We start from the raw sequence: 16546 nt of genomic DNA on the forward strand, positions 1-16546 counted from the left end.
ACAATTGTGTTTCTTGAGCTCATGAAACATGCACCCAACACTTAAGATTATAGTTGCCAATCACCCTAGTAACTGAGTGAAAGAAATGGCGTTGGATTGCAATCCAATGTACTAGCCTTGACTGAAATAACCTGTTTAGGTCTTGGCAGTTGGCATGCTGTTGTACTGTACAACTAGCTGCCAATTAAGATTATTTTTATGGTAACACAGAAATCCCAAATGCACATTTTACCAGTACTGTAGCATGGTTACATTAGACAGTCACTTCAATCTGGACTTGTAAACATGTATTTTTTTTAAACCAGTCAAATTATGACCAAATATTGGATTTTCAAGGCAGATTTTATTCTGCCCCACGCAGACACACACACACACGTCATTTAGACAGAACAGAAATTGAATTAGAACCTTGTGACATCACAAACATGGCTGCTGTTGAAAGGCACTTCCTAATTATTATACAATGGATTCAATAGAACACAACTGAACTAACAGGTTTCTGGTGCATTAAAGCTATAAGGAAGTGTGACACAGAATTTGCAAATAAACTTCATGAATGTAAAATAAGTGAGAAACTCAAATCTACACTATTTCATTTAGATCTGTGGTGGTGGTGGAGATCAAATGGTAATCACATAACCAATGATGTAAAACAATGGACAAAAAGTAAAATATACACATCACCCCTACAACTACAGAAAACAAAAGCAATCAATTAACTCAGCCCCAATACTAAACAGCAAAGCACATACAGAACTCTTGGCTATCAATCAATCATAGATACAAAGGTTGCTAACAGGTGAGGTTGCTAACAGTAAGCCTGCATTTACACAGGCAGCCCAATTCTGATCTTTTGCCCAATTATTTGCAAAAGATCTGATCTCACTGGTCAAAAGATCAGAATTGGGCTGCCTGTGTAGACGCCGCCTTACTAGGCCAAGCTGGACATCTAGGGGGTATGTTCAGGATTGCAAACAAATTGCAACATCACTCATCTCCCATACACATCTGCTGACATTTATGAACACAAGGCAACAGTTTGATAATCCTGAATATGCCCTTCAGTTTTTGCTCAAGTGCGTGCCATCATGACTTTAAATACATTTCTTCGAGGTTTTATAATGTAAATATATGGACAGTTTGAGGAGGTTGATTGGGCAAATAGTGTATACACCATCGCGTTTGAGCCTTCTGTAGGAAGGACACTACACAGGCACTAGCGGAAAAGTTGAAATGGTTGGTGACACTATCAGTGGAGGCTGTTGAGGGGAGGACGGCTCATAATATTGTCTGGAATGGAATCAAACATGAGACAACCACGTGTCTGATACCATTCCATTCCAGCCATTATGAGCCGTCCTCCCCTCAGCAGCCTCCACTGTCCTGTATACATATAAATACCGAGGGAGCGTTTCCACCCTCCCAAAATGTTTCCACTACTAGCCTAGCAAAGTAGCATCACTCATATTTAATAAATACACTTCTGTGCCCCAAATGGCACTATAATCCCTATGTAGGGCCCATATAGTGTAGTGCACTATATAGGGAATAGGGTGACATTTTGGACACAGCCAGTGAGGTCTTCCCTTTGACCAAGTGGACTCCAATGATGTATATAAACAACTTATGTGTGTGTCTACATTTACCTACACACATCTATCTATATGTGAATATGTACATCTATGCTTGTCTATGGTGAACTCAAGGTCACCATGGTGTCAACATTACATACAGTGAGTCTAAGGCACCGTCAACAAAGTATACCAGGGTTCTTGTTAAGGAGAAGTGCATAACATTTACATAGAAGCCATTCTTCAATGGATTCTACGTCTGCTGTTTTCAGTCTTCTCCTTTAATGCGTCAATCAGCAGTTGAAACGATAACAAATCGTCTCCCCGCCCGTTTCGGTAGAAAGCTGAGGGATGGGGCTCAAACTCATAGAGTTATGGATACGAGGACTGACCGTCCATGAAATCAAAATTATAGTTAACCATGTTGAGGCTAAATAGGGTTTGTTTACATTTACTTTGTTTACAAACATTGGAGTAAAACAAGCTTAGAATTTGGGGTTCTGATGGGGTACAACAGTTGAACAGACCTCATGAGGCATTTCTAAGTTCTATTCTTCAAGAATCAATTGGTACATATCATTAATACATCCAAAAATGTATCTGCAGATTGCCACTTTAAAGAAGCAATTGATGAAATCCCAAGTATTGTATTGTTATCAAGTGCTTAAGTTAGTCCTGTATGATTTACATTTAAAGTCAGTCAGATGGTTTGCAGTAGTAATCTATGAAGTGCCAAAGCACACTTGGACCTTGGTGGACCGGAGCTATACAGCCGCAGCCCTTGGTTGTGTTCATTAGTGCACACCACAGCAAAACTTTTTGCAATGGAAAAACAAACTGATGAAAACCTTCCAACTGTTTTACTTGTTTTGAAAGCAGTAACTCCCCTCAATGTACTCTGAACATTTAATGACTCTAGGACCAAGAAAATGTATTCAAAATAGCTTCTGAAGTTCGTTAATTGTGTTTGTTAATGTTCATATATAGACGTTTTTTCTTCCATTTGGTGCCTAATGAACATGACCCAGCTGCTGCACCGAGGTTCCTGAAGTCAGTCTTGACAGTAAGAGTAATTTATTCATGAATTACTGTACTTTTACCTTTAGTAGTACAAAGCAGGGAGTGGTCTCAGAAAGACTGATAGGAAACCCACTAAGTAATACAAACCATAGATGGCTTTATCTAGCGGCAGTGGAAGACTTATGTTCCCATCCTCCACCCTTTCCAGTGCACATGGTTCTAAAAGCATAGCACTGGTGTAAGGATTGGCTGGAGGGAGTTTCCACCATTGTCAAAGCCATAGGGGAAAAAGTAGGCCAGTGCAGTGCATGCTTTGGGAGAAGGATGGAGAATTGGGACTAATTTATCTCCTGGTTACAGCCTGGTTTCCACCCATCCAGTTGCTATAGTTTGTGTGGACAGTAGACATATGAAAGATGACTGAAAACTCAATCAATACATAATGACTAGATAGGAACATGCATATTACACAGATCAGTTGAGCAAACAAGCCTTGTGTTTTCAACGGCGGTTTAATGAGCGGTTTCATGTGTTTTTTTCCTTTAGGCTTTATCTTGACTGTTATCAGATAGACAGGGTTAAAGAGTTATGAAAAAGGACTTGTATACTGCATCCTAAATGACACCCTATATATAGTGCACTACTTTTAACCAGAGCCTTATGGGTCCTGGTCAAAAGTAGTCCACTATAAAGGGAATTGGGTGCCATTTGGGACACAGACAACGTCTGTCTACGGCTCCTGAAGTGGGACAAAAACCCAGCAGTTTACATAGGACATTAATAATAAGGCTTTCTTGGGCATTTGGCTTATAGTTGGCTTATCCTGTAGAATTCAGTAGTCTCATTATACACTGGTCAATTAAATAAACATACTTTTTTGACATTGAATAAAACATTGTGCTTGCATGTCATCATCAATATAATTGTGCTAAATTGAAAACAAAAAGATAAAATGTTTAAAAAAAAAGACACTACAGCCATTCAAAGAATTGGCGGTTCGACTATGAATATCTAGTATGTAGACACCAGAGGCGGCTGGTGGGAGAAAGCTATAGGAGGACTGGCTCACTAATGGCTGGAATGAAATAAACTGAACCAAGTCAAGCATGTGGTTTCCATGTTTGATAGCGTTCCATTTATTCCATTCCAGCCATTACAATAAGGAGGTCCTCCTATAGCTCATCCCACCAACCTCCTCTGACAGATACACATTCTCCTTCCATCTGGAACACAGAAGCAGGGGACTAGAGTTCTGAACAGAGAGGGGGGAAGACAAGCACACTGATTAGCTAAAGCAAGCACTTGCCCCTCCCACGAGAGCTCTCATTGGCTGCTTTTCACATATCCCAAATCATGTGAGCTCCAGTGTCATGTGACCAGGCTCTGACTTTTGCCCCTCCCCCTCAGCTGCGCCCCTGTCTCAGGGTAGAAGTCTCCCTTTAACCACATCATCCACTGAATTAGTAGTGAGCAGACCTGTGTTCAAACACTATTTAAAACCATTTCAAATACTTCATCGGTCTGTGCTTTCATCCAGTTTCCCTGTTGCAAATTAAACCAATATAAAAGTTGACAGAGTGCAAACTCCACCCACCTTGCACTGTAGACAGACAAAAGCAAAACAAATATTTCAAATAGTGTTTGAACCCAGGTCTGGTGATAAGGAGCTTCCACCTCCTTTCTCCATACTTCTCTCAGTAATAGTATGGTGAAATTGCCCCTTGGCCTAGATGCTGATCTTGGGTCAGTTTTGCATTTCCCCCACTAATGGTTAAGGTTAGGAATGGGGGAAGTGAAGCTGATCCTAGATCTGAACCTAGGGGAAACTTCACCGCGGAGCCCCTCAGTAGTTGGGGGGTTGGTAGTCCCCCTGGGGTTGGGTGGAGGTGATGGTGCTGGGGGTGGGGGTGAAGGGGGGTTGTTGGAAGTCGTCTGGCGCACTGGAAGGGTACGGGGAGTAGGTGGTGGGGGTGTAGGCCGAGGGGGCGTAGGTCGGAGGGTAAGGGGTGTGCTGCTCCGGCGGAGGCTCAGCGTAGATGCTCTGGGTGACATCAGCAACGCCACGGCGATATCTCCCCAAAGCGAAGTAGGTTAGGATTCCCTGTTGTAGACACAAAGAGGAGTCAATTCATGAATCAATTAATGAATTAAATCAGTCAGTCAATGGATCAATGAATAAGTCAGTCAGTGTGGTGAAGCTATGACCAGGCCATAGTGTAGCTGTAGTAAAGGAGAGGCAGTAAGGCAGCTGTAGTGACAGTCCTCCTCACCCAGGTGGCAATAGAGAAGAAAGAGAAGGCGATAGTGGCGCGGGCGGCGTCCTGGGGGATTCCTCCGACATCAAGCGTATGACTCCATTGGCTAGCCAGGAGGCAGAAACACACGAACCACAGGAATGTCCACACACCTGATACAAACAGACAAGAAACAAGGAATATACTTATTTACACTACAACTACCTACAGGGTCACATTCATTAGGAAACACAACTGAGAATGTTATGAAACCTTTAATCAATGGGAAAAAATATATAAGCGTTTCTTATTGTACGTTCCAGGCAGTCCCTCCCCGTTTCAGTCCGTTTTCTTCCATGTGGTGCTATGATGAACAAGACCCATGTGCCTGGAAGCTCTCTCCTCACACCACAACCCTAGGTTTACACACACACACACACACACACACACACACACACACACACACACACACACACACACACCTCCCCTTACCCCCTCCTCACCTGAGAATCCCAGGTCGGCCATGACAGCGTACTTCCTCTCTTTTGCGTTGCTCATCAGCGGCATGTAGGCGTCCAATAAGAGGAAGAAAAAACAGGCCAGGAAGGCTAGAGAAATAAAGAGATACTTTATAAATATATATTTTAACACTGTATTGAGACTGTAAGGAAATGAGGTGGGGAGTCAGGTAAGTGGGAGAAACAGTAAGAAGGACGCAGGGTTTGAACCCCAGTCTCCTGCGGGGAGTCGTATTATGAGACAAGGAATCAACCCCAGTCTCCTGCGGGGAGTCGTATTATGAGACAAGGAATCAACCCCAGTCTCCTGCGGGGAGTCGTATTACGAGACAAGGAATCAACCCCAGTCTCCTGCGGGGAGTCGTATTATGAGACAAGGAATCAACCCCAGTCTCCTGCGTGGAGTCGTATTATGAGACAAGGAATCAACCCCAGTCTCCTGCGGGGAGTCGTATTACGAGACAAGGAATCAGCCCCAGTCTCCTGCGGGGAGTCGTATTACGAGACAAGGAATCAGCCCCAGTCTCCTGCGGGGAGTCGTATTATGAGACAAGGAATCAACCCCAGTCTCCTGCGGGGAGTCGTATTATGAGACAAGGAATCAACCCCAGTCTCCTGCGTGGAGTCGTATTATGAGACAAGGAATCAGCCCCAGTCTCCTGCGGGGAGTCGTATTATGAGACAAGGAATCAGCCCCAGTCTCCTGCGGGGAGTCGTATTATGAGACAAGGAATCAGCCCCAGTCTCCTGCGTGGAGTCGTATTATGAGACAAGGAATCAGCCCCAGTCTCCTGCGTGGAGTCGTATTATGAGACAAGGAATCAACCCCAGTCTCCTGCGGGGAGTCGTATTATGAGACAAGGAATCAACCCGTCTCCTGCGGGGAGTCGTATTATGAGACAAGGAATCAACCCCAGTCTCCTGCGGGGAGTCGTATTATGAGACAAGGAATCAACCCCAGTCTCCTGCGGGGAGTCGTATTATGAGACAAGGAATCAACCCCAGTCTCCTGCGTGGAGTCGTATTATGAGACAAGGAATCAACCCCAGTCTCCTGCGTGGAGTCGTATTATGAGACAAGGAATCAACCCCAGTCTCATGCGGGGAGTCGTATTATGAGACAAGGAATCAACCCGTCTCCTGCGGGGAGTCGTATTATGAGACAAGGAATCAACCCCAGTCTCCTGCGGGGAGTCGTATTATGAGACAAGGAATCAACCCCAGTCTCCTGCGTGGAGTCGTATTATGAGACAAGGAATCAACCCCAGTCTCCTGCGTGGAGTCGTATTATGAGACAAGGAATCAACCCCAGTCTCCTGCGTGGAGTCGTATTATGAGACAAGGAATCAACCCCAGTCTCATGCGGGGAGTCGTATTATGAGACAAGGAATCAACCCCAGTCTCCTGCGTGGAGTCGTATTATGAGATATGTGCCGGGAGTGTTACCATTACACCATAGCTCTGCATAAAGAGATACTTTCTATTGTCGATTGTCACAGAGACACAAAATTATTTTTCTGTTATCTGAACCCAGGGCACAACGGCGGGAGATGCCATCTCTGATCCCGTTTGCTGCCCGGCCCCGACCAGATTTTTCCCACTCAAGGGTGGTTTCCCCTAGGTACAGATCTAGGATCTGCTTCCCCTCCCCCAATCCTAACTATTACTTAGTGAGGGATGGAGGGGGAAATGCTTAACTGTCCCAAGATCAGCATCTTGGGGAGACTTCACTCAACACCATTTTTACGTCAGCCCTGGGATTAGAACCTGTAACCCAGAACCACTAGACTACTTACCTATGACACCGATGCCCACAGCGTAGTGACACGCCGAGTCATTCTGGTTGAAGACGCAATGCGCCTCGGGTTTGTGCGGCTTGTTGACAAATCCCTCCGCCGTGATGCAGGAGAAGACCACGATGGAAAAAATCTAAGAAGGGAAGAGAGGAAAGTTTCAATTTGACTGTTTTGACTGTGACCTGCATGTTTATTTATCCATCTAGTCGTCTATCAACGACGGGGCCTTGTTTCTCCATCCCTCAACGACGGGGCCTTGTTTCTCCATCCCTCAACGACGGGGCCTTGTTTCTCCATCCCTCAACGACGGGGCCTTGTTTCTCCATCCCTCAACGACGGGGCCTTGTTTCTCCATCTAGTCATCTATCAATGACGGGGCCAGTAGAAACATAGAATATCTTTCAGAAGACCTCTCATTGGAACAGGCGACGCCATCCACTTAGGCTCTCTCTTTTTCCATTCCAATGACTGTGAGAACAGAAAAACTGATGCCAACACCAGGGTCGTGTTCGTTAGGACAACAGAAAACCTTTCACAACTGAAAACAAAAATGAACACTTCTTATTGGACGAGTCCAGGGAGTCCCTCCCTGTTTTAGTCTAGTTCTCTCTCTCTCTCCATTTGGTGCCTAATGAACCGGACCCAGGCCTCTGTTGTCAGTTCAGTTCCAGTCTCTGTCTTGTTACTGGTCCACCACCGTCATGTGACCCAGCAGCACGGACATACTTGTGACCAGAGATGCCACCAATTTCCTCTTCAAATAGTAGTGAGACAGAGAGAAATGTGTTTCCTTTGAGAATGGGATGGAAAAGAAAGAGAGAAAGGAGAAAATAGTGTCTCTTTCCAGAGAAAGAAAGACAACGGGAGAGAACGGTACAGATAGTTACTGGGGAGTTCCAAAAAGAGAGAACTGAAAAGTGAGAGAAACAGATATCAAAGCCAGGGAGACAGAGAAACCGGAGAGAGACAGAAATAATTCAACAACAGCAGAGAGAGAGAGTCTGCTGACTAAGGGAAGAGAGAATTCAACAACAGCAGAGAGAATGCTGACTGAGGGAAGAGAGAGAGAATTCAACAACAGCAGAGAGAGAGAATGCTGACTGAGGGAAGAGAGAGAGAATTCAACAACAGCAGAGAGAGAGAGAATGCTGACTGAGGAAAGAGAGAGAGAATTCAACAACAGCAGAGAGAGAGAGAATGCTGACTGAGGAAAGAGAGAGAGAATTCAACAACAGCAGAGAGAGAGAATGCTGACTGAGGAAAGAGAGAGAGAATTCAACAACAGCAGAGAGAGAGAATGCTGACTGAGGAAAGAGAGAGAGAATTCAACAACAGCAGAGAGAGAGAATGCTGACTGAGGGAAGAGAGAGACAATTCAACAACAGCAGAGAGAGAGAATGCTGACTGAGGGAAGAGAGAGAGAATTCAACAACAGCAGAGAGAGAGAATGCTGACTGAGGGAAGAGAGAGAATTCAACAACAGCAGAGAGAGAGAATGCTGACTGAGGGAAGAGAGAGAATTCAACAACAGCAGAGAGAGAGTCTGCTGACTGTGGAAGAGAGAGAGAATTCAACAACAGCAGAGAGAGAGAATGCTGACTGAGGGAAGAGAGAGAGAATTCAACAACAGCAGAGAGAGAGAGAATGCTGACTGAGGAAAGAGAGAGAGAATTCAACAACAGCAGAGAGAGAGAATGCTGACTGAGGAAAGAGAGAGAGAATTCAACAACAGCAGAGAGAGAGAATGCTGACTGAGGGAAGAGAGAGACAATTCAACAACAGCAGAGAGAGAGAATGCTGACTGAGGGAAGAGAGAGAGAATTCAACAACAGCAGAGAGAGAGAATGCTGACTGAGGGAAGAGAGAGAATTCAACAACAGCAGAGAGAGAGAATGCTGACTGAGGGAAGAGAGAGAATTCAACAACAGCAGAGAGAGAGTCTGCTGACTGTGGAAGAGAGAATTCAACAACAGCAGAGAGAATGCTGACTGGGGAAGAGAGAGAGAATTCAACAACAGCAGAGAGAGAGAGAATGCTGACTGAGGGAAGAGAGAGAATTCAACAACAGCAGAGAGAGAGAATGCTGACTGAGGGAAGAGAGAGACAATTCAACAACAGCAGAGAGAGAGAATGCTGACTGAGGGAAGAGAGAGAGAATTCAACAACAGCAGAGAGAGAGAATGCTGACTGAGGGAAGAGAGAGAATTCAACAACAGCAGAGAGAGAGAATGCTGACTGAGGGAAGAGAGAGAATTCAACAACAGCAGAGAGAGAGTCTGCTGACTGTGGAAGAGAGAGAGAATTCAACAACAGCAGAGAGAGAGAATGCTGACTGAGGGAAGAGAGAGAGAATTCAACAACAGCAGAGAGAGAGAGAATGCTGACTGAGGAAAGAGAGAGAGAATTCAACAACAGCAGAGAGAGAGAATGCTGACTGAGGAAAGAGAGAGAGAATTCAACAACAGCAGAGAGAGAGAATGCTGACTGAGGGAAGAGAGAGACAATTCAACAACAGCAGAGAGAGAGAATGCTGACTGAGGGAAGAGAGAGAGAATTCAACAACAGCAGAGAGAGAGAATGCTGACTGAGGGAAGAGAGAGAATTCAACAACAGCAGAGAGAGAGTCTGCTGACTGTGGAAGAGAGAATTCAACAACAGCAGAGAGAGAGAATGCTGACTGAGGGAAGAGAGAGAGAATTCAACAACAGCAGAGAGAGAGAATGCTGACTGGGGAAGAGAGAGAGAATTCAACAACAGCAGAGAGAGAGAATGCTGACTGAGGAAAGAGAGAGAGAATTCAACAACAGCAGAGAGAGAGAATGCTGACTGGGGAAGAGAGAGAGAATTCAACAACAGCAGAGAGAGAGAATGCTGACTGAGGGAAGAGAGAGATAATTCAACAACAGCAGAGAGAGAGAGAATGCTGACTGAGGGAAGAGAGAGAGAATTCAACAACAGCAGAGAGAGAGAATGCTGACTGAGGGAAGAGAGAGAATTCAACAACAGCAGAGAGAGAGTCTGCTGACTGTGGAAGAGAGAATTCAACAACAGCAGAGAGAGAGAATGCTGACTGAGGGAAGAGAGAGAGAATTCAACAACAGCAGAGAGAGAGAATGCTGACTGGGGAAGAGAGAGAGAATTCAACAACAGCAGAGAGAGAGAATGCTGACTGAGGAAGAGAGAGAGAATTCAACAACAGCAGAGAGAGAGAATGCTGACTGGGGAAGAGAGAGAGAATTCAACAACAGCAGAGAGAGAGAATGCTGACTGAGGGAAGAGAGAGATAATTCAACAACAGCAGAGAGAGAGAATGCTGACTGAGGGAAGAGAGAGAGAATTCAACAACAGCAGAGAGAGAGAATGCTGACTGAGGGAAGAGAGAGATAATTCAACAACAGCAGAGAGAGAGAGAATGCTGACTGAGGGAAGAGAGAGATAATTCAACAACAGCAGAGAGAGAGAATGCTGACTGAGGGAAGAGAGAGATAATTCAACAACAGCAGAGAGAGAGAGAATGCTGACTGGGGAAGAGAGAGAGAATTCAACAACAGCAGAGAGAGAGAATGCTGACTGAGGAAAGAGAGAGAATTCAACAACAGCAGAGAGAATGCTGACTGAGGGAAGAGAGAGATAATTCAACAACAGCAGAGAGAGAGAATGCTGACTGAGGGAAAGGAAGAGTGATGGAAGAGAGACAGAAACAAAGGAAACAGTGTGAGAGAGCACCAACAGATGATAACCCACATGTTATTTCCTTACGCCATGTCATACAACAATGGTGTGTGTGTTTGTGTGAGTGAGCGTGTGTGCGAGCAAGTGTCTATGCGATGACGAGTGTGTGTCCCCCTGGATATGAGAGGGTCCTTGGAAGACACTGCCAGAGAGAGCACTGGATGGAGGGGGGGCTAGATGGGGTATCACCTTACCTCCCATCTGCCCCTTTCTGCTCCCACCGTTAGGGAGCAGGGAGAAGTGGTTGTGTCGACAGACAGCACATTCTGTCCAGACCTAGGTAGTGTCCCAAATGGCTACCTATTCACTACATAGGGCACTTCTTTTGACCAGAGGTCCATGGGCCCTGATCAAAAGTAGTGCACTATATAGGCAATAGGATGCCATTTGAGTCACAGACCCTACTGTGTTACACTGTTTACATGTTGGTACGCTACACTGCTCAGGCTTACAGGCTTAGAAACCAACTAGACTGACAATTTCCACCGTGTGGCTCTAGTGTTATCTGTTAATGTATGTCTCTGTATGGAGGAGACTGTCTGAGCAACAGACATCTTGGTGGTATGTAGCTACAAGACCTGAGGTTAGATATTACTGAACAGGGCCTAGGGGCATCTGGTCTTGGTCAGATATTATTGAACAGAGCCTAGGGGCATCTGGTCTTGGTCAGATATTATTGAGCAGGGCCTAGGGGCATCTGGTCTTGGTCAGATATTGTTGAACAGGGCCTAGGGGCATCTGGTCTTGGTCAGATATTGTTGAACAGGGCCTAGAGGCATCTGGTCTTGGTCAGATATTGTTGAACAGGGCCTAGGGGCATCTGGTCTTGGTCAGACATTATTGAACAGGGCCTAGGGGCATCTGGTCTTGGTCAGATATTATTGAACAGGGCCTAGGGGCATCTGGTCTTGGTCAGATATTACTGAACAGGGCCTAGGGGCATCTGGTCTTGGTCAGATATTGTTGAACAGGGCCTAGGGGCATCTGGTCTTGGTCAGATATTGTTGAACAGGGCCTAGGGGCATCTGGTCTTGGTCAGATATTATTTAACAGGGCCTAGGGGGCATCTGGTCTTGGTCAGATATTGTTGAACAGGGCCTAGGGGCATCTGAAAAGTAGATGCATGTGCGCGCATCTGCAACACACCCACACAACATTTTTTGGAGTTCCTCAAACCTAATGGACCAATCAAACCAGGAAGATCCCTAAAATTACAATCTCTACCATTAGGCATATCAGACCGACTAACTGGGCCTCCCTCTCTCTCTCTCTCTCTCTCTCCCTCTCCCTCTTTGGAAAGTCCCTCTCACTGCCTTCTGGTGGAGCAACATGACATTACAACATGCCTGTTGATGACCAACCAAAATGGGCTGGCAGTGTGTGCTGCTACCACTCACTTCTATATGACACGTCTTTTGCTATGTCAAAGAATAGGCCTAATGTCGAGGGAAAACGATTTTTCCTCAGAGTTTAATTTGTGTGCGTGATTGTCATTATTGGACAAACAGGCCCTGGTATCTCAGAAGGCAGAAGTGTCCATGTGTTCAGACTACTTTAGGCTGTTGTCCTTTAACCTCACCTGTACCAGACAATGGAAACACACAGTGTTCACTAAGTTTCACTTCAGCTAGCCTAGTTCAAGCTGTGTGAATCCTTTAAGTCTCATATGTACACTTCTGCGTTGTGTTTCTAAACAAGGCATCACATGGGGGTTGGTTCCCCTCAGTCTGTGTGTTGATAACATCTTCAATACACTGTCAGTCCATATTTGTGACATTACACAATGAAGCTCCATGTAAGCCTAGTTAGAAGTGTAGCCTAGGCACATAGCTAGGCCGAATCAATTGATCATGATAAAAATGCAATGAATTGGAAATAACTCCGGCCCCCACCCACTTCAATAGTATCCTGATTGTTGTTGTCAACAGTTGCACGTCCGCAGCTGTACTTTGCAGTGTCGTGACATCAACTGTAACATTATATATCTATCAAGAGGAATACGAGTCGACAATAACACATTGGCTAATATGCAATTAAAGGGCTATCTGTGGTAAAATTATATTCGGGATGATCAGATCAACATTTAACACAAACGGCATAGTTCGCTCAGTTGCGTTTGAAATTATACAAAGACAAAGTGGCAGGTAACGTTAGACAATGTGTTAACGTTAAGCCTCTGTGCTCAACTTCCTTGAAACATTTTAGTCAATAAGTAACTCAAGTTATTACTCTTTGTGTTGCTTGCTTTGTCAAACTCACCCAACTCAAGAAGCGCACGATAGTGTACGGTTGTTTAGCAAACTTCTGAAAGTCGAAGCTACCGCCTGCGAGCGAAGCTCCGTACGCACTAGCGCCACCAACTCCCCCGGTCTCCTCCATTTCTGTTGCTCAAGTTCAGCACAAGTCACAAGACAAGCAACCGTTGATTTAGACACGAATCTTCCTTGTAACACAGATAGCTAGACTACCAACCGCCTTCTTGTTTTTTCGCCGACGAGTTTCCTGAAAGTAGGACGCCTACACATACGTACGTAGCGTGCTATCTCCCAAGGGACCGTCGTGAAAATGTAATTTCACACAAAAGTGAACAATATTGATACGATGTGGCTCACTTGGTCATAAACATGGTCATATGGTTCTCTTTGTGAAAACGTATCAGACAGAAGAAGTCATAATTGGCTATCCACTTTTATTCGACAAAAATATATTTAATTTGTCTGTCTTGTAGCAATGGACATCTCCCTAATAGTAAATTGTATTCAGTTGTCTATCTCTCTCAGCGTATCCCCCCAATACCCATCTCTCTCTCTCTCTCTCTCTCTCTCTCTCTCTCTCTCTCTCTCTCTCTCTCTCTCTCTCTCTCTCTCTCTCAATTTTCAATTCAATTCAATTTGCAAAGCTTACTTTGGATATTTACAATATGAAAATAATAAGAATCAAAATTGTCAACGGGACAACAGTAACAACAATAACCAAGGGTCAAAATAACCACACATTCAACAATAACAATAAGCATACAGTAGAGGACATGTGCAGGTTGATTGGTCTGTCAGACACTGTCCCTCAACTTCTGGCAGGCAGCAATGTAGTGCGCTGCCAACCCACAGCTCTCTGCGTCTTCCCCCAACAGGACGGGTAGCCTACTCTCATCAGAGAGGTCTTGGAAACCTTGAATAAGGGTTTCAAATTTGGGGAAATGACACTCTCTAATTGTTTTATATTTTTGACATTTTGTCAGGAAATGCAGCTCCGTCTTAGGTTCTGCTGTTGTGCAGTGGTTGCACAGCCTTTCCTCTACAGGGAGCCAGGTTTTCAAGTGTCTACCCTTCTCAATGGCAAGGCTGTGCTCACTGAGCCTGTACTTTGGTTTTGATCAGTAACCATGGTCAAATAGTTAGCCACGGTGTACTGTTGATTTAGGGCCAGATAGCACTGCATTTTGCTCTGTGCTTGTGCTTGTGTTTCCCAATATGCAAGGTAGTTTTGTTTTGACTGTGTTGTAATTTGGTTTATTCTGATTGATTGGATGTTCTGGTCCAGAGGCTTTAGTGTGTTAGTAGAACAGGTTTGTGAACTCAGCCCCAGGACCAGCTGGATGAGGGGACTCTTTTCTTTGCTCAGCTCTTGGCATTGCAGGGCTTGGTAATGATATGAGAGGGGGTCACTGTATTTTAGATGTTTCCAAAACTTAATTTCTCTTTTTTGAGTTTTTATTATTAGTGGATATTGGCCTAGTTCTGCCCTGCATGCATTGTTTGTAGTTTTCCTCTGGACATGTAGGAGAATCTTATAGAACTCTGCATGCAGGGTTTCAATGGGGTGTTTGTCCCATTTGATGAAATCTTGTTTTGCAAGTGGACCCCACACCTCGCTGCCATAAAGTGCAATTGGTTCAATGACACATTCAATTCATTTTAGCCAAATTTGAATAGGTATTTCAATTTGAACATGTTTTTTAATGGCGTAGAATGCCCTGCTTGCTTTCTCTCTCAGTTCATTCACTGCCTCATTAAGGTTTCCAGTTGAGTTTATTTTTAAACCTAAGTAATTGTAGTGTGTGCAGTACTCTATATATTTTGTACCAATTGAGAACTTTGGTCTAATTCCCTGAGATCTGGATCTTCTCTGGATCTTCTTCTTTTTGGGGTTTACTGCCAGGGCCCAGGTCTGGCAGTACTACTCTAGCAGGTCCAGGCTCTGCTGAAGGCCATGTGCTGCCATGTGCCGCCCCTGGTTAAAGAATTCTGTTATTTTCTTGCCAATTTTAACGCTGCACGTATTGCCAGTATACATTGATTTAATTATGTCATATTTTTTACCCCCTACACCACTTTCAATAACTTTGTAGAACAGTCCTGTATGCCAAATAGAATCAAATTATTTTTGGAAGTCAATAAAGCAAGCGTATATTTTCGTATTATTTTGGTGGACATGTTTATCTATCAGGGTGTGTAGGGTGTAAACATGATCAGTCGTGCGATGTTTTGGTATAAATCCAATTTGGCTTTTACTCAAGACATTGTGCTTATTAAGGAAGTTTAGAATTATTACATTTATAATACGACTACAGAAAACCTCCCCCAGGTTACTGTTCACACAAATGCCTCTGTAATTGTTAGCGTCAAATTTGTATCCGTTCTTAAAGATTGGGGTTATGAGTCCTTGATTCCAGATGTCAGGGAAATAACCTACACTCAGGATCAAATTAAACAGTTTTAATATAGCCAATTGAAATTTTGCACTAGTGAGTTTGAGCATCTCATTTAGGATGCCATCAGGTCAGCATGCTTTTTTAAATTTGAGAGCCTGAAGTTTCTTATAGAGCTCCTGGTCAGTAATTGGGGAGTCCAATGGATTTTGATTGTCCTTTATAGCTTTTTCTAATCCATTCAACTTCTCATGAATTTGGCGTTAATCTCTGTGTTTTTGTTAATTTGAACAGTGTTGTAGAGTGTTTTAAAATGGGTTGTCCATATGTCACCATTTTGTTTCGCTAATTCATCTTGTTTCAATTTTTTATTTTTTTTATTTTAAATTTTGCCAAATTTTGCCAGAACTCCTCAATTAGTGTCAGCTGCTTGCTGTTGTACTGGGCTTTTTGGTTCTGAGTGTACGTTTATAGAGTTTTAAAGTCTCACAGTAATGAAGGAGTAATTCACCATCATTTGGGTCTCTGTGCTTTTGGTTGGATAGTATTCTAAGTCCTTTCCTTATAATTTTACAATCTGCATCAAACCAGTTGTCATCTGTGGTCTTTTTTGTTTTGTTTTTTATCAATTTCAATTGTGCTTCTTTTGCCGTTTGCCTAAATATATAGTTTATGTTTTTTCTGCTAGATTGATGCCTTCTTTACTGTGAGTGAATGTGGTATCCAGAAAGTTATCTAAGAGTGTTTGGATATTTTGGTTCCAGGTTGCTTTCTGGTATTCTTCTGTGCTGTTTTGGGCCCATCTGTATGAATTTCTGATGTTGTACAGCTTACTGGGCTGTGAATGTGTGGTTGTTTCCATGTCTGTTCTTTTGAGGAACAACGTAATTTGGCTGTGATCAGACAGAGGTGTTAGTGGCTTGACAATGAATGAGCTGAGAGAGAAAGGGTCAATGTCTGTGATCATATAGTCTACTGTACTGTGGCCAAGAGGTGAGCAGTAGGTGAATCTCCCCAAAGAGTCCCCC

At 44.0% G+C, this 16546-nt stretch overlaps 1 protein-coding gene across 1 annotated transcript; it reads right to left on the bottom strand.

The window, feature by feature from the left end:
- Positions 1–323: 323 nt before the first annotated feature.
- LOC115147546 (synaptogyrin-2-like) lies at positions 324–13393 on the bottom strand. The gene is made up of 5 exons (XM_029689781.1): positions 13130–13393; positions 7139–7271; positions 5329–5433; positions 4862–4998; positions 324–4692 (listed from the first exon to the last, which is right to left on the bottom strand). The coding sequence occupies exons 1-5, from the start codon at positions 13247–13249 to the stop codon at positions 4435–4437; spliced, it is 753 nt and encodes a 250-aa protein (XP_029545641.1). The 5' UTR covers positions 13250–13393; the 3' UTR covers positions 324–4434.
- Positions 13394–16546: the final 3153 nt, after the last annotated feature.

Source organism: Salmo trutta, chromosome 14 (genome assembly GCF_901001165.1).
Source record: "Salmo trutta chromosome 14, fSalTru1.1, whole genome shotgun sequence".
NCBI lineage: Eukaryota > Metazoa > Chordata > Actinopteri > Salmoniformes > Salmonidae > Salmo > Salmo trutta.